The sequence below is a fragment of the Phyllostomus hastatus genome, unplaced genomic scaffold, assembly GCF_019186645.2.
Source record: "Phyllostomus hastatus isolate PE091 unplaced genomic scaffold, TTU_PhHast_1.1 phas_scaffold_21, whole genome shotgun sequence".
NCBI classification, from domain to species: Eukaryota; Metazoa; Chordata; class Mammalia; order Chiroptera; family Phyllostomidae; genus Phyllostomus; species Phyllostomus hastatus.
Window position 1 is genome coordinate 13,690,740 of NW_025334017.1, and position 23,801 is coordinate 13,714,540.

Here is a 23,801-nt window from a genome sequence, read left to right on the forward strand (position 1 = left end):
TAATTTCATATCATTTCCATGGTTTATCTACCAATAAATTTTCATTTTTTAAAAGTCAAAGCCAGTCATACAGTAATAAAATTTCTTTTCTTCAGTTATCAATGGTAACAGTGAAAACAGAAATTTTAACTCTCATTGGGAAAACCATCAGCACTTTACCAAATGTAAATTCATTTCTTTTTTAAATACTAAAATAATGATGCATTTTCTGGAGGAGGGGCAACAACGTCTGTCTCCTAGATGGGAAATACTTGCTTCTCGTCCCCCTGTGGGCACCAGTCCAAGCAGGGAACACAGTGCATGGAAGTCTGCTTCCACTGGGGTGTCTCCACAACGGCAGGCTAGGCTGAGGTGACATCACTGGCTTCTTGGATGTCACTACCTTTACTGGCAGTGACTGGGGCCTTTTTGGTTCCTTCTAGGGAATCTTCCTGGAATCTGAGGGGGGCCAATCTTTGAACCCTCTGCCCCTCCACAACACTGCTCTAATAATACTCACTACATCATAGGGAAACCAGTGGATTCCATCTGAATTGCCTCAGGATTCCCTCAACACTATCAAGTCCTTAAGGTAGAAACTGTACTTTTCATCTTTGCATTTTCATCCTCTGCTGAAGCTTCTGACCCAAGGAGAGGCTCCACAGAAGTGAGCTGAAATGACCCGCACTCTGGAGGACACAATGGAAAGAAGTCCTCAAGTGGTGGGGCAGGCTGGGAAGGACCAGCATCCAGCACACAGATATGACAAGGGAACTTCCTACCTAGTTTTCATTTGTAATTACTCTCAAAAAAGTAGTATTTTATGTTTTTAAAGGGAACATAAACATGATATAAGATGGTAAGGATGCAAAGATAAAAAAGACAAGCCTCACCCTGTAGAATATGGTGAAAATACTCTATCAAGTACTAACACGGGATTAGTGGATTATCTTTGAAAATGATGTGGATTTATGCAATAAAGGACAAACAAAATTTATGAATTTGTAAATATAAAGTTTTAAATTTATCTAGCTGGTAGACTGAGCTTATTTGGAGAGTTAACTTCAGGAAACAACAGTGATCCAGATGCTGAATGGAGACTCTAATTATCTAAGACCCCACTAGAAACGCTTTCATCAGAGACTGAACATGGCAAGAGCTGATTACTTAACTCAAAATACACTTCCATCAAAACACCAGGAACAATGCATGCTCCTCAGGACACTAACAGGGCTTAATTAGTTCTCTGAAGTGTAGCAGCTCAAAAGAATTTTAGAAAATAAAAACGTGAAGGTTAATGATCTTTTATATTACCCTCTGAGGATAAACCCAATTGCCAGGGAATCACACTTACAGGTCTCAAATTCAGGCTGAAAGCGTACTCTCTCCAGGAATAAAAATAATTTGTCAACTTTTCAGAGTTAAATGCACTGGTGAACTTAAACGAGAAGAACCACGTGACCACAAGGGTATCTACAAGGTGTGCTATGTATCTGTCCTTTCTAAGTATGAGTTCCTGAGTCAGGAGCAGAGCTAACACACAAGTGTGTAGATCTTTTCTCTCAGTTATCCTAATATAAAAATCAGGAGCTCAATTTTAAAACCTCTAAAGAGGAGTTTTTAGTATAGTATGTGGAAAGGAACCAAGGGGCTCAACAGATTAGTACATAGAAAAGAATTATAGAGAAGTATCATAATCAACTTATAAGAAGGAACATCAAAGAAATTTGGAAAGATGAACATTCAAAGTGACCATATTGTGAAAGACAAAACCTGGGGAGGGGTATGGATTACTTTTGGGAGGATATCCTAGGTAAGGGAGCTAAGGGGTGCACCTGACAGGAAAAATTGAGAAAAATTGAAAAATTTCCAGAGCTTTGCTATGACCCTGCGTAAGAATATTTAATATTGCAGGTCTTTACAAATCCTGATACTGCATCCATAATCTTTCAGGTTCATTAATGACCACCTACCATTCTCTTACCGCAAGGGTCAATTTGGAAAAAAGTAAACGGTTTATAATTTTAAAATACAGCTTTATTGTGTACTACAGGCAAAGAACAGGCAGTGAGTATATTTTTATAATTCTGAGTACTGCAAATTATGGGACCGAGAAGATGGATATCAAAGGTAAAATTGCTATTGCTTTGAAGTTACTAAATAGGAACTAAAAACTTAAATGTCCACCTAGTTAGTCAGGTCATGTACCTGCACTTTGGCACAGACATAAGGCCAGTCAAGAGAGACAGAGGAGATTCCTACCCATATCTCCAACTGCACAGATGGCCTCATGTCCATTAGAATATCTCCTCCAAAATACAGATGAGCCATTCTATTCGTCAGGTAACTGAAGATCCACTATTGATCTACCTGGTCTTTGTCTCTTTCAACAGAATCTGAGGAAAGAGAGAAAAGGAGAGAGAGTGGAGACAGACAGACAGACAGATACAAGGAGGACATGAATGGAAGTGAGGGGAACCCACAAGTACCTCCTGTGGGGTCGAGAGAGATAAATTCAGGCGTTTCTAAAGACTGAAGATAAAATTGGGAATATAAACAAAGATTGAGATTGGGCTCATTTATATTTCTAAAAACATCTGGAACCCAATTTATTATGAGTTTTAAAGACTTCCTGAAAATTTGTGATTTTTCTGTTATTTTTATTTTATCCATGTCACAGACTAAATAATCCAGAATTAAATGTTTCCTTTGGAGACAAGAACTGCACCTAAAAGTCTGAATTCTGTGCTGCCATGGACCAGGGAGAAGAAAAATCCCAGTAGAAATAAAGGGAGTGGTTAAAGGAAGACAGTGGAACGGGCAACAGGTGAACAATGAAGAAAAAGAAAGACAACCTTGGCCCAGAGTCTGAGGCTTATTCTGCCAGCCACAGACCAGAGTAACACCTGGCTTCCAGACTCTCATGCACCATGCCTGAACTTCCCCATCACCTACAGGCCTTCCTCCCGGAAGTCTGCTCCTGTCCTAAGAGTCTTGACTGTGTTGCTTGGCAGGTGGAGGCCAGGAGGGGGAAGGGTCCAGGACAGGAAGGAAGGAAGAGGAACCCATGCCCCAGGCCTCTCTGGGAAATCCAGAACAGAGCTTTCCAGGAAATATACACGGATGTGCTGATTGATGAGCTTCTACAACACCCTTCACCCTGTAAGCAACTCGGTTAGTGGTTTCCACCTTTTAGGTTAAGAGGGCTCCTTTCAATATCAGTAAAGTCCATGGGGCCTCAGAGAACAGTATCTATACCTAAAATAACATATAACAGAAAGCAAAGTTTATAATATATTTAGTAACACTTCTAAAAAAATTGGTACCTTATTTATCACTATAGCTTCGTCATATTTTTGAAACACAGCTGTACATACCCCTCGTATTAAGAACTATTCTAACCAAAGTGTCACAGGTTCGATTCCCAGTCAGGGTACTTGCCTGGGTTGCAGGCCATGACCCCTAGCAACCGCACATTGATGTTTCTCTCTTTCTCTCTCTCCCTTCCCTCTCTAAAAATAAATAAATCTTAAAAAAAAAAAAAGAACTATTCTAGTTAGGAGCATTATCGATTACAAATAGCTTGTGGATCCAGTCCAGGGATCTAATTATCAAAATTGCACTGTTTTGATGGAAAATATCCCCCATTTCAAACAGTTAACTTACAAATAAATCTCAGGGAAAAAATGTTTTTTAAAGCTAAAGGTTCTCTGTGCTTCTTTCTTACAAAAGCATGGCAGTAGTTAATTTAATCACACTAGATATACATCCATCTAGTCAAAGAGACAAAAAACAATTAGCTTCTTTCACCTTGGGCAATTTCAGTTCTCTAACAATATTCCAAATAAAGTGTACTATATGTTATTTTTTTTCTAATCTGACATAATCTGCAAATTGAAGACAGTCTACCAAAATAAAAAAAAGCATTGAAGAAGGTGAGTTTAATTTAGGGATGGTAAAGAATAATTATGTCAATTCCAATAGAGCTTGCTTTTTCTCCCTTTCCTTTCCCCCCATATCAGCTGTAATAAAACAAATATAACATTTGGAATCTTACAGAATCAGGGTATGCATATGCCTACCTTATGTGGACAGGCTTAAGTGGGGCTTAGCACTCTGTCGAAAAGATACTGGTCCCCAAAATGGCCAGGGAATCCTGTAATGTCCCTCATTTGGCCTTAATAGGCATGAAAAGGCACTTCAGGACGGAAGGTGTGAAAAGCAGCACCACGCTGAGTATTCACATTATTTCTTTCACTTTACTTTTCTTCCATAAGACAAAATACCTTATTCTCAAAATTGGTGGGCCCAAAAGGACTCCAAATCTATTACAGGTAACCAAGGCTCTCACACTGTAAAGTCAGAATTTAAGTCTATTTCAACAAGCAATTTTTCTTGGCTAGGTGCAATCAATATATTTTTTCCTATGTGATCATGTTGAATTCAGCTTTTCTTTTGGTCAAAATGACAGAAATGAGAAAAATAATGCAAAAGTGCCCTTTCCAACAGCCATGGAAATCTAACATTTTAAGTTTAAGTATGTGCGATGCAATATATCCATTTTCCAAAATTCCATTTTCCATATTTCCTTTTCAGAACACAGGTTAGAACACACACTACATAGGTTCAATACTGTTGTGTGAAACACGGCACTCAGATGCCACCCCTGTCCTTGACTTCTGATCTACAAAAAACACGGGGATGGTCACAGGGATTGTTGGTGAAGTCTCTTTTGCCCCGATATATTTCCTGAAATCAGAGAGAACACCTTCACCAGGCCAGAACCATTGTTTATGTGGGTGTTACATTGCCCAACAGGATGGACAGATAGATAGCATGACGACATATTCACTCTCACAGAACACGTCCTCTCTGCTCACACCAGTGTACAAAACCAGTGTTCTGAAACAAGCTTGGGATCCAGGGTGCTGGCTAAACACCAAGACGCCTTTTTGGCCCAGACAGCAACTTTCTATTTTCTCGAGATATTTTATCATTTCTTTTTCCTGACAGGAAAAGCTGAGCTGTCTTGAAAAGCGTACATTATCCTCTGAAATAGGGATTTGCAAAGAAATATTCTTCCTGGTACTTCAACCACTGTGTCTGTGTTCTTAAACTGGGCTTGTACACCTGCTCACCCCATTCTTGAGGAACAGCTCCTCCCAAATGGCAGACTGAGTAAGAGTAAACAGCTGGGGACACTGGCTTGGAGCTAGGTGATCTGGATTTGAATTGTTGAGTTCCACCACCTTCTCGAGGTGTGATTCTAGATGAGTCACTTAATCCGGAGGTTCCTCAACTGTAAAATGGAGTCAATAACTGAACCTGCCCTGCAGGGCTGCTGCAAGGGTGAAATGAAGTGATGTAGGTAAATGTAAGCACTCAAGGAGTAAGCTCTACTATGGAAACTGACCCTTCTGCTTTGTCCTGGTGTGTGTATCCATCTTTCCCAGTCAGTGTATAAGAAGGGATCTATGTATGTAGGGCCTGAAGTTTACATAATCAGAGAGAGGGGACACTCTTTGAAAATACAAAATGAAGTGTAATTCTCGCTCTTATTGATATAGAATGAGAAAAGAAACAGAAGCAAAACTCTAGAACTTTAAGGGGGATTAAATTTTCTTCTTCTGAGATTTCTTTAGGTAATTATCTGAAATGCTTATGAAATACTTCCTGATCAAAAGGCAGCCTCCCTATCTAGACCATTCTGTGACTGCCAGCACTCACAAGGGGCAGTGCAAGTTACAGGTGCTGACTCGGGAGCTTCACTGGCTTAGTAGTAACCTGCGCTGCAACTATACAATACCAGTTCACAACTTACATCCTTCACTTTTTTAGGTCACTCATCTGGCTTACAGAAAAATGTGAATGCTCTGAATCCAGAGCAACAATATTTAGGTTTTCATGTGTATGAGGAATTTTTTCACTGCTCAGCAACACCCTAGTATCTTTTTCTTTTCATCCTTTGATACTGAGATAACTAGAAGAAGACAATAAAAAGACAATATTGGGAGATGTTCATCAGTAATTAAAACAGCTGGGCTAGAAATGCATAGGTGTGCATGACACACAGGAACCTGGGGGACAGGCAGCTATTTGTTTCACAGCTCTTGACTATAGTCTCCACAAGATTTAAGATACTTAACGAAATCACATCAAATCCCAAATCATCAAAATCTCTTCTGTGAATAATATACATTAAAACTACCCCTAATGGCCCCAGACAGTGTAGCTCAGTTGGTTGGAGCATTGTCCCATAATCTGAAAGGCTGCAGGTTTGATTCCCAGTCAGGGCACATGCCCCGGTTGTGGGTTTGGTCTCCGGTTGGGGCATTTGTGAGAGGCAACCAATCAATGCCTATGTCTCTATGTTTCTATGTCTCTCTCTCTCTTCCCCTCTCTCCCTCCCTTCTCCTCTCTCTAAAATCAATAAGCATGTCCTTGGGCGAGGATTTAAAAAAAAAAACTACCCCAGTAATTATTATAAATCTTTCTTTTGGTTTTGAGTGTGTTGCTTTTGGAATTTCTCTGTAGATCAACGTTTTCTCTCATAATAAACAAAGGCAAATTTGAAGACATGACCAACATCCTCAGAGGTAGGTCATGGAACACAGTGGAAAAATCAATGGACTCAGAATCACCGGCATACTGGGGTCTGAATTCTAGTTTGAGGCTTACTAGTTTAAGCCGTACTACTGTTTCTGCATATCAGTTTCCTTACCTGAGAAAAAGGCAGTAGTATCAACCCCGAAGGAGCCTGCACTCAAAGGAAATGCAGGAATGGAGCAAAGAACAGAATAAGATGCAAGGGATAAGAAGGCAGCTGAAAACATTATGTATGGATATATTTTTATGATATTCTTTTAGCATTGCTAAAAAATACAGTAGCTTTGGATACAAGGAATCCTGATTCTTAATATCAGACTTTATCTATCTAAACATTATCAAGATGATAGACTTCAATATATTCTTGGAGGCAGAAAAATGTTTTATTTCCTACTTCCTCTGCTATCCCAGTTTGCTTTATATCTATATCATCTAAATACCAGCTTTATCATGTATGAAATGAAGGCACAGGCCAAGCTGGACAGCCACAGGCTTCCCTATGATGAGAGCTCCCAAATCAAGGAGCAGGATATATGTATGCTGAGGACAAGCAATTGTAAAAGGTTTTAATGATTTCTTTATTATGAGTCCCTGGATGGTGGGGACAGTTTTGCTTCTCTGCATGTCTCTGATGACTCACAATGTGGCATCTACAGAGCATCTGGTAAAAGTGTCCCGAATATAAGTGTGAATTAATGAGAAATCATCATGTTTAAGTATAATTATGGCATTGTCCTTGGTTATTTCCAGACTCTACCATTGCAATTTATTTCATGTGGTGCTATTTCAATATGACATAGTAGTTAATGATGGTTCTTAAATGCCTTCTATCTTTTATCCCCATTATTCTATTCAAACCTTAAAAACACTATTATCTTTGTTGCTTTCATATTTCCTTTACATCCTTAGTTTTGTCCATTATTTATATGAACTTATAAGTATCTCATGTGTGCAAGACATTAAGGAAGAAATATAAAAATCATTAAGCTATGGTTCTTCCACCAGAGTTTATATGTTAGTAAAAAGGTTTTTTATAAACATTTAAACTATTCTATTACAAACCAAAATGAAATATACATTTTATTTAACAATGACACAAAAGCTTTGCAGCTATAGGTTAAGAGTAATTAAAGCTTCCAGTTTTGCCTAATAGAATGACTAGACACACAGAAGCAGGAGACAACCCCCCAAAATATGCTGAAACCAGATGGGGGAGGGCCCCGAATGCCCTGTGAAGACATTTTAATTTAGTCTGGAGGCAGGAGACCCTCAGTGAGAGTTCTGAGAACAGCAGTTACATATCTAATACATTTTCAGGAAATTAATGTTTGTAGCAATGGGGATGGGCTATAGAAGGTAGATAAGCACAGATGATTTAAGGGGAGAAAGATCACTTAAATCAGGATGCTAGGAATAAGGATGGGAAAAAGGGGTGGGAGGTACCACAGAACATGGCGAGGAAATGACAGAGCTGACTGGTTGGCTGAACATGTTGAAGAGGAGCAGAGGAAGGTTGGTGTATGTGGGACTGAGGCTTCCAGCCTAGGCAAGGTCATGGTGATGTGCACAGACTGAGTACAGAAAACAGGACTAACCACTGTTTAAGGAGGGAGAGCAGAAAAAAGTTCAGTTTGAGAGAAGGGAAACCCTGTGGAGATACCTAACAGGTAGCTGGAAAACTGGATGGGGAGCAAACTCTAAATTGCAAACTCAGGGGAGTGGTAACTGGTGAAGGTCCTTGCTGAGGATCTGTGCAATAAAAAGGTGGAAAGGTCAAGGGCAGGGGCTTACTGTCCACAGTAATGAAAACAGATGTGACAGCTGAAGGTTGAAAGAGTTAAAACCAATTAAGGAAGGAATGTAGGTGGAGACAAAAAGAAGGCTCAGAGTACATGAGGAGAGAAGGCAATGAATGAGCATGAATAGTGTACTGACCAAAAGCAAAAGTGTTTTGAGGAAGACTGGTCAACAGTTCAGAGCTACCAGAGAAGGTAAGCAGGTTGAGGAGGAGGAAGAGGGCCTGCCAGGGTGGTCAAGAGGAAGTCACTGCAGGTATTCCATGGAACAAGGTCAGTGACGAGAAGGCGACCAGGCCAGATTTTAGTAATTAAACAATAAATGGAAAGAGGAAAGATGGAACAGTGTGGTGAGAAGAAAACCATCACCAGATGGTTCTAGAACCTCAGCTCCTTCTTGGTCCCAGCCAACATCCCAATGTCCCCCTATTCACTCTCCTGTTAGCTATAAGGCTAATCACACCCACTGACAGACAACTAGGCAACAGTTTTCTAGAAGAAACTTTCTTTGATAGCTCATTCTATCAGCATTTTTGATATGTATGTACAATGTATATAAAATATGCATATTCATTTATGACGTGCATGCATGCACCACTGTTAGTGTGTGTATTGAATATTTTTAAAGCTCAATGTTATGGGCCCTAGCTTATCTTTCATTTCTAGCTGAAACACCATAAGCACCTTCCATGAAACCCAGGCAAGAACAGACACTTTACAGAGCAGACCAGCCTTACTCTGCAGATACATTTTACTCCCCTATACACTCATCCATGGCCTGTCTTCCCTACCACTAACTCCAAGCTCCCCAATGGCAGCAGCACGTTCTTTATGTGCTACCGGATCCCAGGACTCAGCATTTCCTGACTAACAAAATGATTCAACACTACCTACCCCTAACCATGTCTCGCTGTTGAGAGTTGGGAGGGTTAATTTTCACTTGCTGTGCTATCTTATTACTATGATAATAATGACGACAAGCACCACAGGTTCTTGTGACATTTCATCTGTCCCTTGGTAAACACAAAAGGAGGTATATGGAGACCACTTTGGAGACAAAATAATTGAAGATTTCTAAATAAGAAAATGGGTTACTTTAAGCCATAGAAAATTTCAGTCTGTCAAAATATTTTAAAATAGGATTTTAAAAAGTCACATGATAGCATTTTCACAGTATAATGAATCCTCGAAAACTTAAACACAGAAGTAGCACATGATCCAGTAATACCACTTCTAGGTACAGATCCCTCCCAGATGGAAGCAAGGACTTGAACAGACATTTGTACACCAATAATCATTGGTGTATATATAACAGCATTATTCACAATAGTCAAAAGGTGGAAACAACCTAAGTGTCCACTGATAGATAAATGAGTAAACAAAGCATGGCAATATACATGCAATAGAATACCATTCAGCCTTAAAAAGAACAGAAATAACAGATAAACATTACATCATGGATGAACCTTGAGGGCATTGTGGTAAGTAAAATAAGCCACTCACAGAAAGCAAATACTGTATGATTCCACTTCAATGAGGTACTTAAAACAGTCAAATTCATAGAAACGGAAAGTAGAATAGTGGTTGTCAGGGGCCAAGGGGAGAAGAGGTGAGTGATTATTATTTGATAGATCAAGAGTTTTTGTCGGAATGATGAAGAAATTCTAGAGATGCACAGTGATGACAGTTGTACAACAGTGTGAAGGCACTTAGTGCCACCAAACTTTGTACACTTAGAAATGGTAAATTTTATGTTATATATATTTTAGCACAATAAAAAAGGTCAAGTTAAAATAAATTCTCAGGGTAAAGTTAATTGGTATCCAGAGTCTTTAATCAATAAGTACTATAAGCAGAACTGTAATTCTTATATTCTGTGAATTATTTTTCACTGTCACATTCTTAGGAAACAAAACAGGATTCAAGATCTGATATGCTGATTAGGCCATGTCTAGAGTAAAAGCTGAACTAACAATTATAATAAGGACCAAAACTGCAGAAGGCCAGTTTGCACTGAACTTTGCACTCATGGCAAAACACAAGCTGCGAAGGGGTCCCCACTGCTTACCAACAACGCTGAGATGAGGACCACCACCATCATTGTTTTCCTGGAACTATTATTACTTTAAAAACATCAGGACTATTATTACTTTAAAAACATCAGGGGTGACAGAAGAGATGAGATGTTTACAGAAATTGACCCCTATACTTATTATCAGAGATAAATGACTCAGTAATTAGGAAAAGGTGACCATTTTCTAAGAAGAAATAAACTAAAACATTTCAGAGTGAACAACACAGTAATAAGAGGAGGAAAAAACTGGTAAATGACATACGTGAGTGCCTCTATTTGCCCACCCCCAAACTACAGAAAAACAGATAACCAGCACAATCTATGAAGGTAGTACTTCTTCCTTCCCTGTAACCTACATAACAAAGTCTAATGTAATAAAGGGCTTCAGGGAAATAAGCATTCTTTAGGGGAGCTTGAGAAACAGCTGAAATGAGGCCAGATGTCTAGAAGGGAGATCTTAATGCCATTGTGACTTACTCTCATTTTCCTACTGACTTCAGATTTGCCTCAAGGGATCTTCCTGCCCCTCCCTACCTCCTCCCCATACTTTCAGCTTAGCATCACACTGGTGCCTTCAACTATCAAACAATACATGACATTAAGATATCTGACTTTAGAAGGAATTCAATACTGCCACATATAGTATTAGATACTCTTTTCAAGATATCTCCTTGAAAAAGATGTTCAACATCATTAATCATCAGGGAAATGTAATGAGATATCACCTGACACCTGTCAGGATAGCCACTATCAAAACACCAGAAAGTAACAAGTGTTGGTGAGTATGTGGAAAAACGGGTACCCTTTGTGTTAGGATTGTAAAAATAGTACAGACACAGTTCCTTACAAAGTGGAAAAAAAATTCAAACTAAAAAAATTAAAAATAGAACTGCCATATGATACAGCAATCCTATTTCTGGTGTATTTATCCAAAAGTACTGAAAACAAAATCACAAAGAGACATTTGTGTACCTACATTCACTGTAGCATTTTTTACAATAGCCGACATGTAGGAACTACCTTCATGTCCATTGATGAAGGAGTGGATAAACAAAATGTGGAATGTACAAACAATGGAATATTATTCAGCATTTAAAAAGAAAATCTTGTCAAATGCTAAACATAAATGAAAGTTGAAAACATTATGCTAAGTTAAATAAGCCAATCACAAAAAGGCAAATGCATGATTCCACTTATATGAAGTATCTAAAGTATTCACAAATTTGTGCCAACACAAGTTTGGAAATACACATTTTCATTTTTATTGCTATTCACTCATAAAACTGTTAGAAAAATAATAAAATGTTGAAACCAATTATCTGTTAACTGATACCCCTATATCCATATATATGGCACTGAAATGGCTTTAAATAAAAGTGGCAAATGTTTTTCAAATAATAACATTTATTTAAAATTATTATTTTACAAAAAACAGTGAAAGGTGTGCCTATGTTGGGGTAACAGAAGACATATTACTTTAAACAGGGTAGTAGAAATGCATTATTTATGAAACTCCCCTGAATGTTTCAGTAACTTGACACTTCAATTTGACTTTTTAAAAATAAATTAAATGTTTAATTTTTCTAAATTTACTTTTAAATTATAGTCAACATACATATTTTATGAGTTTCAGGTATACAACTTGGTGATTAGACCTATTCAGCGATCACCCTGGTAAGCCTAGTAACCATCTGTCACTATATGTAGTCATGACAGCATTACTGACTGCATTCCCTATGCTGTACATTATATCCCCTTGACTTGTACCTGGCAGTTTGTATTTAATCCCCTTCACCTTTTTTGCCCATATGCCAAACCCTGCCCCCTTTGGCAACCATCAGTTTGTTCTCTGCATCTCTTAGTTTGTTTCTGTTTTGTTTATTCATTTAAAAAAATTAGATTCCACATGTGAATGAAATCATGTTATTTGACTTTCTCTGACTTATTTCATTTAGCATAAAAACCCTCTAGTTCCATCCATGTTGTCAGAAATAGTACGATTTCACTATATTTTATTGCTAATATCCCTGCGTGTGTGTGTGTGTGTGTGTGTGTGTGTGTGCGCGCGCCAACTTTTCCTAACCTATTCATCTATCAATGGATACCTAATGTGCTTTCATTATCTTGGCTACTAAAAAAACATAATTCTGTAATAAATACCCAGAAGTGAGATTCCTGGGCCATATGATAATTCTATTTTTTTTTTTGAGGAATGTCCATACTGTTTTGCATAGTGTCTGCATGAATTTACAATCCCAGCACAAGGGTGCTCTTTTCTCCACATCTTCTCCAACACTTATTCTTTCTTGTCTTTTTGATAATAGCCATGACAGGTGTGAGGTGGGTTTCACTTGCATTTCCCTGATGATTAGTGATGTTGGGCATCTTTACATGTACCTTGGCCATTGGTATGTCCTCTTTGGAGAAGTATCTATTCAATGCTCTGACCATTCTTTAATCAGGTTGTATGAGTCAATTATATTTTTTAAGAGCTCAGGGATCACTGTGTATTTGCCATAGAAATTTTTAAGGTCCCTGATTAAAAATGTGAAATTGAACACAGTAAACCAAAGTAGATTATTTGTATTTTTTTATACAAACAGAAGTGACATCAGGCCCCCAATTAGGAAAAAGGTAATTTACTATTTGACAGCTGTTTGCAAGGTATAGAAGCCTAAAGTTTTAAACATTTATCAGCATCATCCCAAATAGGATGAAACATCAGACTTCAGTATCAAAAAGCGGGTGGCATGGTTCAAGTGCTGACTCTGTGTACACTTTCTTTGGCGGCTACCAAACCCATGTCTCACACAGGCTATACACAAGAGAATGCTTCTTTCCTTAAAAGGCTGGCACCTCTCCTCCAAATTCCCATCCTTTAGGCCATTTAAAAATACCCTTTCTTCTCTCCCTTTATTTATAAAGTATATGGAAACTTGAGGAGCAGCTGTTGACAGAGTAGACTTGAGTGAAAGAGCTCGTCACGCCTGGCTAACCTGCCTGAGCTTTGGACACTAGGACGTTCCCTAAATATGAGCCTGGTGCTCCCACTTGAGTTTTCTTTGATGTAGTGCATCATGCAATCCAGCTTAACTTCTAGGACAATTATGATTTTATTCAGGCTGACACCTGTGACTAAAATAAAAATTAAGTTTGGATAATGTAAAGACCATGGTTGGACTTGACTTATACTGAGTGACGGGGGATTAGTTGGGTGGGCAGGCACACAGGGCTCAGGCTGGACTCATGCCTTGTTCTTGAACCCTGGTGGCTATTGACTGCTGAGAGAAGCCACACTGGCCCACATAGAGGTGTCGATGGGGTGGCATGCAGAGGTATGCAAAGCGCTGGCACTAGAAAAGTCTTACTTGTTCCAAATGACCCTGAAAGGGAGGACATTCATAACTACCTCCCCATTCCTGCCCTTTCCATCTGAAGGAAGGGCTCACTGTCTTAAGATCTTAGTATAAAGGAAGAAGAAAAAGTCACCTTTCTGCTCAAAATGGGAAGGATATGTATTGTATACTTACTAAACATTCACTGTGACAGGCACTTGCTGAGTGTGTTCATGCGCAACCTTGATGTTATGATTGCTACATTTTGTATGAGGAAACTGAGTCTCAGAGAAAGAAAATAATCTGCCCTGGTTCGAAACGACCTTCTGTTCCATTTGGTTCTAAAGTCCTGCTCTTTTTAAAAAGCCAATTTATTAAACAAGCAATTTTCTGAAAATACTAGACAAGTTGAAAACTTAAAAGTATATCTGTTTTTTTCATTTGGTTTCTGTTTCTCTTTTCAAAACATATAATTTTTCAAATTAACAGGAACATTATTAGAAGAATAAGACATGACAGGGTGTTTATTGTTGCTGCTTCTTGGGTGGTTGTGGTATGCAGCCATGTGATTAAACCCACAGTGAAAGTATGGCAGAGGCCCAGCATGACACATCTAAACGTGTTTGATGGTTTGAACGGGGAATTACCAAGGCTCTGCAAAACTTTAAAACCTCGTGCAAGACTTTGATAGTAAAAAACTATATATATGTACGTATAACTGTTTTAAAATGTAAAGTGCTACCTAACATGCAATGGTCACAAAATTGGATATTCCAGTGTTCTCAGTGTTCATAAAATTGAATCATTCAAAATTTTAGAAAACTGAAACAAGAAACAGTGATTTCTCCACTGCAATGATATCAGCAACTAGAAATTCAGCAACTTCAAACCACTAGAAAACTTTAACCAATTATTTCTACTAAGAGCTCTAGGAATATTATTTTACCCATTTGCTGATACCCAAAAGTAAAAATACAAAATTGAGATTAACTGAGTTTTTGGTAATTAATGAATCTCAAAGGGAAAAGGAGGAGAGAGATGAAGGGAGACTGAGACAGGCATTCAGTAGAAACTTCTTAAATTGTGAATGTTATATAATCTTGATGGAAAAGCCAGGAACTAAAGACTGATTTTCAGGGTGGGCTGACATCAAAAACTGTGTTGTGTATGCTATGTGTATATTTCTTAGAAGTTCTTAAAAGACAGACTGTTTGTAAAATTGTTTTATATAAAGTTTAGCTTAATAGTATGAAAATGGAAAAGGCTATGATGATAATATACAAGCAGGTAGCTAGGATTTTATAATAGATCAGGTAGTCTCAGGCTCATATACCTATATAGACAAAGACATTACTGTCCTAAAATCTGCCTCTTTTGAATATTACATAAAAGGTAGACAAAAAAAAATATGAACTCTAAGAGGATGAATTCAAAAACAGATTACGAGAGATAATAATCTCCCTAGCCCTGAAGGAAAGCAGTGTGTGAATACTTCAAGAGCATATATTGGCCCTGAGCACCCAGACACTGTTCATACATGCCTAATACAGATTTATTTTGGCACCACAAAGTCCCAGTGTGTTTTTTCAAATATTATTTTTTTAAGGCAAAAATATCAAAGAAGGGAGGCAGAAAATAATCTCAAAAAGCAAGCCCAGGAAGAGAGCTGTCATGTTCTGTGTTTCAACTTCACAAAAGAATTCTGAGTAGAGGTGTGAGGCTTTCAAATCTCTTGTCATTCAGGATATGAAATTCTAATCTAGTGGCACGGCCAGTCAAGGCTCAGACTTCATCAAATATGCTGACGAGCTGGAACAGGAGGAGGTTCACTTCCTTACTTCTTGTTTCCATCTTCAGCTGGCACCTCACTTGCAGATCATGACAGTCATTTGGCTGCGCAAGCTACGAAATTCCAAGATGGGCAGAAGCATGCGCATCGAATCGAGTTCTACCAGGTGAAAAGTTACATCACCCTGCTGTACCTCAGTCTCCTGTCTTCAGGGAATTGTTGAATTTGATATAAAGCCTATTTATAACCCCCTGCAATGATACTTGCATTCATCTTGCACTGTGACATCATTTAGTCATCAATAATTTAAACCTAAAAAATGGATTAAAGGGACCCTGAAGGGACGTCTCACACATGGAAAACAGAAACAAACTGAAATCTCCAAAATATCAATTCAGTCCTCTTACCTTGTTCTTTGATCTGACGAATTTGCTTCACAGTTTCTTTCAAGATTGCACATTTGTCAGGTTTGAAGTTAAAGTTGTCTATATCGTTAAAATTTGCAAATATCAGCTCTGCAAGTTCTTCAATATATTTGTTTTCCTGTTCACGATTGCGTTTTTCAGTGCTCCTCTTGGGGCTAAAAAGAAGAAACATGTTTTTATTCTGAATTTTAAAAAGAACTATTATGACAAAGATAAGCCTGTTAAACAAATTCTAATACAAAGATAACCAACAAAAGTTACTTATGTAAACACAGAAATAGTTTGGGGAAAAAACACCTGAATTTGCTCTAAATGTTGCATGTTTTTAAAAAAAGATTAAACTTATCCCAGTTTATTTATTTATTTTATCCCAGTTTATAATTATACATTTCACTTGTGTGATCATTTTTCCAATGTGCCTAATGTTTCCCACTGACTAGGATTGGGGCAACTTTCTTGGCCCCAGTGCCTAGTACAATGCTTGGCTATGGAATGTACAGTTGAGTAAATAAAGGAATGTTTAGAAAAGTTAAAGGATGTTATGGTTATAAAAATTTTGAAGTTTATTTAAGGTTAGTAAAAGAAGGAAGGGAAGTTAACCTAGTTAAAAGAAGAATAAATAAATTTCAATGGTTTTTGGTAAAGCATAAAAATAATGGAAATAAATCTATATAATTTCATAGACTTTTTTAGGATGCTAGTAATTCAACCAAAGAGCCTTTTTAGATAAGTACTGCTAGAAACAAAAGTGAAACTGACCCAGGATATTTGTTAACTGTCCAAGATGAATGACATGCAAAATATAAACAAACGGTCCAAGTTCAACTGAAGTTTTAAAAAGTTAATGGAAAGAAAGAAAAAAAACATTGGCCAAGATCTCCTCATTTTAATTCGATCAACAGCAAACTCAAGAGTTCCTTTTGATAATAACAGTGGGCCTTTTCCCCCTCAAGTGGAGGGCCCACTAAAAGACATTCAAACAATACAACGTATAAGCAATGAAAGTTGGCTAATGTAGCAGCTTTCTGTATTTTTCACAAATTGGCAATATTTTTGTGTAACAGCAATTTATAAAATCTTGTAACTTATAATACATTCCCATATATAAATATTAGCTTTATTTTCACCAACTAATAAACCTAAGATGGACTACAATTTTTCCATCTTACAGTGGTTACATGATTTGTCCAAAATCACCCGGTGAGTTACTGGTAGAACAAAGACTAGAATTTGGTTTTCCTAAGTCTCTCATGTTTATTTCTAGATTCTACTTGATTAAGAATAGGGAAAGGCCTGGCTGGCGTAGCTCAGTGGATTGAGCGCGGGCTGGGAACCAAAGTGTCCCAGGTTCGATTCCCAGCCAGGGTATATGCCTGGGTTGCAGGCCATAACCCCCAGCAACCGCACATTGATGTTTCTCTCTCTCTCTCTCTCCCTCCCTTCCCTCTCTAAAAATAAGTAAATAAAATCTTCAAAAAAAAAGACTAGGGAAAGGGATGAAGTGGCTTGAATTCATGAAGGAGCCAACTTCCCCTTCTGGACCCCTTACACACACTTCCACCTCCCTCCATCACTCCCCTCCACCACACCCAAGATAAATAAATGACAGGTAGACAAAGGGGGAGCTGTGTTACAAAGCTGGGAGAGCACCAGGGAGAGGGCTAGAGATGCCCGCCCCACCACTGCTCCAGCACAGTGCTGGTTAAGAGAACACCCCTGGGCTGGAACCCTCTCCAGGTTACCAAACTGCCTCCTGGAGGAGGGCTCCTAAGCACTAAAGGCGGTTTGACAGACAGAAGGTTGTGGTTAGCCAGAAGTATTAGGGAATCTAGAGGCAACACACAGGAGCTGGGATGTGGACAGTGGTGACTTAACAGGCTTATTTTGCTTGGCACCTAGAAGGAGAAAAGGAAATATAAAACACTAGCTCTTTGCTCTTTCTCTTTCTCTTCCTCCTTTAATGACTACTTGCAGTCCTCTTCCCTACCATTCCTGGTCTCATTGTTTTACTGGCCATTTAATAGAAGTTGTTTTTATTCAAATTTTAAAGTCATTTGCATGATTTTTTAAATCATCAAAAGAGTGAAGTTTCTCTTCTACCTTTGTTCCCTATTTTTCTTGTTCCTATCCCCCAATATGGATAACAACACTTACCTGTTTCTAATTATCCTAAAATAATACAAAAGTAGATTCTTATTTTCTTCCCTTTTTATATAAATGACAGTACTTAATAAACATTTTCTGAACTGTTTTTCTCTCTAACAATATTCTTAAGAGGTTTTTTAATATCAATCCATAAACAGGGTCCACATTCTTTTCAACAGTAACCTGTGTTGTATTCCAGGTTATGGATGTTTAAATAGTTTGAATAGCTCCCTACAAGCTTTTAAGTTTTTCCTAATCTTTTGAGATTATGCACAATGCTGTAATAAGTAACCCCAAACATACATCATTTTGCCCATGTGAGAGCATATTGTCGGAAAATTCCTAGAAGAGGAACACTGCTAGTTCAGAGAATATGTATTTATAACTTTACAAGATCCTGTTCAATTACCTTGTGTGGAGGCTATAGCAACTTAGATTTCTACCCATAACATATGGCATGGGACTTGCTTTAAAATTATTTGCTTTACTCACTGAAGAGCTATAATCTTTGTCATCAACTCAAAAGCAAGTGTATTTAACATTTCATGCCTTACTCATTAAAAAAAAGAAAAAAATAACAACAAAATCTTTATGACATTCTGTGATAGAACAGAAAAAAAATGTGAAAAACCCAAGATTAAAGAATAAACAGGTTTTAAAAGCCAAGTACACAGAGGATATCAGAAAAATAGGTTTCCTCTTCTTTAATGAATAATAGGATCAGTAAATGATTATCATCTCCAAAACCGTCAGCTAAATAATACATATTCAATTAACTGTCAGGGAGAAAAAACAATCACAACATTTAAATCAGGTGTAAAATCAATGCTACAATATCAAAGAAGCATGCATGTGGCTTTCACGGGCAATAATCATTCTGTTTTGAAGCAAGACTCTAACCTGGGTCCGAGCTGGTCAGGACATTCCTTGCGCTTTCTTGACTCTGCCCTGGACGGGTCAGAGGTGTTTTCTCCCATCCCACTCATCTTGAACACATATCAGCAACTAAAACAGAAAACACAGGGGAAAAGTGAAAAGAGCTGATGATCAAGTGTCTGATCAATTTACCAACAATGAAAAAACTTTGACTTCAATCAGAAATTTGACAACAGTTTTGACAGATGTGCATATATAACTTCTAACAAAAGGATGCATTTTTTTTCCACCTTGCTAAAAGTTAAGCAAATGTAAAGGTTACCATTAAAAACAAAAACAAAAACAAGCCTACCTCACGGGAACCATACTCTTTAACCAGGAGTTGTATTTCATCAGCACCATGAACCACAATCTGCTAGCTCTGGGTTTCTGCTACCAGCCTCCAGTTTCAGGAGCAATCTTTCACCATGTGGAAACTACAGGTGTTGTAAGGGGCCCCTCCCAGTCTCTGTTTTGGGTTAGCCAATGTGAAGTCTGTGCTGCAACTGCTCAGCCACTACAGACAGCCCCGGGAAGAAGCAGTGCCGCGGCACTAAGTCAAATGTTTCCAAATCTGAACAGGGAGATATGACACCCCTCTCCTAAACCTGCACAAGGCCTCCCTAAGCAACGGCCCTCCAACAGGAAGTCCCTGCCGCCCCACTCCTTCCTGAATGCTCACAGAGGGCAACTCACTTAACTGAGTACACCTCCCAGCCATGGTTTACTCTCTCATGTCCCTGACTCCCTCCCTCCAGGGATTCACCCAAGGGCTTCAAATGCACTAAAAAAAAAAAAAATCAGGTAACATCATTGACCCTAACCAAGGGAGACAACTACTGGCTCCTGCTGGCTCAATTCCTCCCAGAGGAAAACAAAAGGGCAGATAATAAGAGAATCAGCAAAGTCATCATTAGCAGAACCCAAATAATATTTAAATATGCAAAGACCAAGAGCAATAGAAGTGGAGTTCTCAACAAACTAAGCAAAGGGACTAACAAAGATTGTGAGGACAGGGAAGATAGTTGTTATTCAAGGTGCCCAATAACTGCTTAGCCCTCCAAAATAAAATAAATAAATAAATGGAACCTCAAAAAGCTTTAAACAGTTTTGAAAGTATTTTCTAGAGTTCTTCTATGCTATTTTCCCCTTCCTTCTGTCCCCCAGGTTGCTAAAATCACCTTCACTGTCCTTTACTTTCTATAGTGGCTCTTCTTTCTTTCCAGATTGGAAAAATCAGAGGGAAGGGCAAGAGAGTAGGTCAAGGATTTGAGGAAGATGCTAGACAGCCAAAGATTCATCAAGAGCAAGGACAAAGAGGAAGGTGGGCTAGGAAAATACCTCCTGAGAGTGACCATTGCATTGCTGTCACCTACCCATCAAACGGACCAGCTGCTCCCCTCCACGCAAGCTGGGATGCTCAGTCTTACTACACTCTTTCCTTCCGGCCTCAACTCCAACCCAAGGAGGCAGAGGAATTAGGGTTCTTTTTTTTTAGGAGTCACGTGTAAGTAAGAGGAAGAAACACTGTAGCAGCTGAGGGAGGCTGCACCAATTGCACATTGTAGTCACGGGTCACACAGAAGGGACAGTATCTAAAAATTAAAGCCTGAGCTTCCTGCTGCTCGGAGCAATGTAACATAGTTCCAAGGTCCCATGCTGTCGTCACAATTTTGGGCTGATAATAAGTATAATATGTATTTAGTTACTGATCATTTAGCATTTACTATGGACCAAGAAAAACCAGACTGTGAGAACCAAGAAGAGCAGAGAAGTAAATGGCCAGCATTCATGTCCAAGGCCACCACTTGGTGGGACCTTAAGAAGCTGTCTCTCCTGCCTTAATGACCACTTCTATCAAATGAGGGTAGTCAGTAGCATAGGGCCGGTGAGAGGACTAGCAAATGCCAGAACTGGGACTGATACTTAGGCTGACACACTCCTGCTCTTCACTGAAATGCATGGCAAAGGGTCTCTCATCAAATAAGGCATTCTTCCTCTAATCACAGTCACAGGTCAGGTGAGGGAAGCAGCAAGACCTGGACTGCACGAGCATCCTCACTTGACTCTCCCCCTCACCTGAACATCATTCATTCACCCAGTCTGCCTGCCTGCCGGCCATGGTATGCCAGGCTTATTGTTGCAAGGAGCATGAGGAGGATGTCACTCTCAAGAAGAAAACAAGGAGAGGGGGAGATAAATTCTTATATAGAAAACGTAAGGGAAAGTAGGTGAATGTGTTATACAATGGTATGCACTCCTCTGTACTGTGACATTCAGGAAAGGAGAACGTTTTGCCTGCCGGCATGGAAGAGGTACTGCACTGGGTCTGAGAAGGCACATGAGTTACAAAGAGGGCAGGGAAGCCAGGTGCTGCTGGAGGCATCAAAGCCCAGAGGGCAAAGCAAAAGCCTGGACTGGACACCAGACCCTTCCCAAATGATGTGCTACAAACACTCATTTTCTATATTTTTCTTGGAACCATTATTATCAAGGTTTCAACCATGAGCATGTAAGAAAAAAATATTACTCAACCAATCTAAGAAAGCTTTTGACAACAACAAAAAAATTCCAGGGACTTTTCAGTGTGGAAGTAGCCGTCTACAAATCATAAGAATTTAAGTAAAATTTTATGACGAAACTATAACCCTCAGTATACAACAAAGTGCCCCATATAATAGGTGTTATGTGATAAGTTTGTTAATAAAAATGGCTATTGCCCCTGCCAAAGTCTCGCCATATCTTAAGAAGTATAGTACCATCAGGAAAATCAGAAAGCTTTTCAATAGACAATTAAAATAAGTGACTGTTTTACTTAAGTTGTATGTTCTCAGTTTTGGGATTTAATATTAGTATTGGCATCATCCACCTTTAAATTCTCCCAATATAGATACCAATAACTGTAACTCTGCATGGAGGGATGGTACTGATGTGTTTCAACAACGGGACTAGAAGATACAGACTGAAGCAAGGAGCTAACGTTTTCTGGTCTATGTGCAGTAAAACCATTTCAGCAGACTGCTTATATTTTATTTGTATCTACTGAAGGCTGGATCACAAACCACTATATTCATAGCTGTAAAACATCATTAGTTTCCTTTGGAAGTGCTAAGTTTTCCCTTTTTTACATGATACCTTAAATACATTCCCTCAAAAATCTAAAAATTTCAGCTTTATAAACATGCTTGCTTCATTATTTTTCTGTGTCTGCTCCATATGTCCCCTTTCTGAGCAATTTTTCTGGGCTGTGTATGCCCAGAACCAGTTGCCAACCAACCTTGAAACCACCAATGGAAAAAAAAAACCAAAAACGGGAGTGGGGGCAGTCTGTAGTTACTGGCCAAGGACAGGCGGATGCACCCTGCCAGCCACGGCCATCAGGCTGGGGATGCCCGCTGATCCCCAACACTGCTCCTCAACAAAGTGAAAAAACCAACAGGCTCTCAGGCAGAATAAAAAGGGAGTGAATTCAGGGTTGGAGCAGGGAAAGGAGGAGGGAAAGTAAGATGACAGCAGGTGGCTGCCAGCTCCTGCAGTCTCTTGCCCGCCACAGGGCCAAAAGTAGATGTGCTCCTGAAGCAGAATTCATGGCCTGTTCTTCAGTGGACAAGCCAAATGATGAACAGTGAACCTCAGTAATGAGGTGCTCTAATAGAACTGTGCTGCTCTGATCTAGATGACTCTGACTGATATTCTTCAAGCCCTATGTGACTCTGCTGGCAGTAATGTTAGTGTTTCACCCCAGAATGTGTGGTTGGGGGCTAGGTGAGTTAATTTTTTTTTCCCACTCAAGTAACACAAATGAAAGCCAGAGATAGGTAGATAGGGTAATACATCACCTAAGTAAACAGAACTATGACTTCTAACGTGCAGGTGCACACAGAAAAATCATCTAAAATAAAAGAAACTATATGGATGGGTGTGTTTCAATACATTTTTGTAGATCAAAGTGAAGTAATACTTTCCAACAAAAAGGTAGGAAGTAAAAAAGTACTGAAGGGTGGCTTTGAAGATTTACAAATTTCATTTTGTAAGCAGGCCTAAACTAAGAGTTTCTTAAATTTTCTGCATTCACAGGAAATTAAAATTCTTGAGTGTTTCACTCTCAATTCTGAAACTGTTCAATGTAAATCAGAAAAACTGAAAATGACACAAGCAAACTCTTGGGTCATAACTGATGGTAATTACAGTCATCGAGAACAGTTTCTCCCAGATGTTGGGGAGATGTGAAAGGACAAGACTGGAAAAGATTCTGTTTGTCCCTTCTTGTTATCTACAACAATAGCCCTGCTTTCACTGTGGCAGCACAGCTTCCCCCTCCCACCCCAATGCCCCCAGACCTTAAACAGTTACAGCACAAAAATAACAGGTGTTTTTTTTTTAAGTAACAATATTCTGGGAGGGATGAACAATGCCAGTTAAATCCTTAGCATAATGACAGAAAAGGAAAATAAAATGTTAAACTTCAACACACACACACACACACACAGTATTCTCGCATGGAATTCATCAATGTAGCCTATAAACTAACAAAGCTGCTGCTTACAATACAGCCACATACCATTAAAGCTAGTTAATCCTCCAGAATGGATATAAACAATAATATGGATATTATCTATTATCAGTGCTGGCCATCTTCCAAACAAGGCCTATAAAACCGTCAGATTTATCATACGCTGAACAAATTCAGTAAAAGAATTGGGACAGTAATGTTGCTGAAATGCAAACATAGCAGGC

The 23,801-nt window shown here is 38.8% G+C and overlaps 1 protein-coding gene across 10 annotated transcripts in view; it reads right to left on the minus strand.

Annotated features, from left to right (window-relative positions):
• NCOA2 (nuclear receptor coactivator 2) overlaps positions 1–23,801 on the minus strand; it is a 284,205-nt gene that overhangs the window by 77,328 nt on the left and 183,076 nt on the right. For 8 of the 10 annotated variants that reach the window (XM_045860737.1, XM_045860743.1, XM_045860736.1 and 5 more), the window contains 2 exons: positions 19,050–19,154; positions 15,987–16,159 (listed from right to left, as the gene is read on the minus strand). In XM_045860737.1, the coding sequence (XP_045716693.1) occupies positions 15,987–16,159; positions 19,050–19,135 (259 nt within the window). In that variant the 5' untranslated portion in view covers positions 19,136–19,154. The other 2 variants (XM_045860745.1, XM_045860746.1) reach the window with 2 other exon arrangements.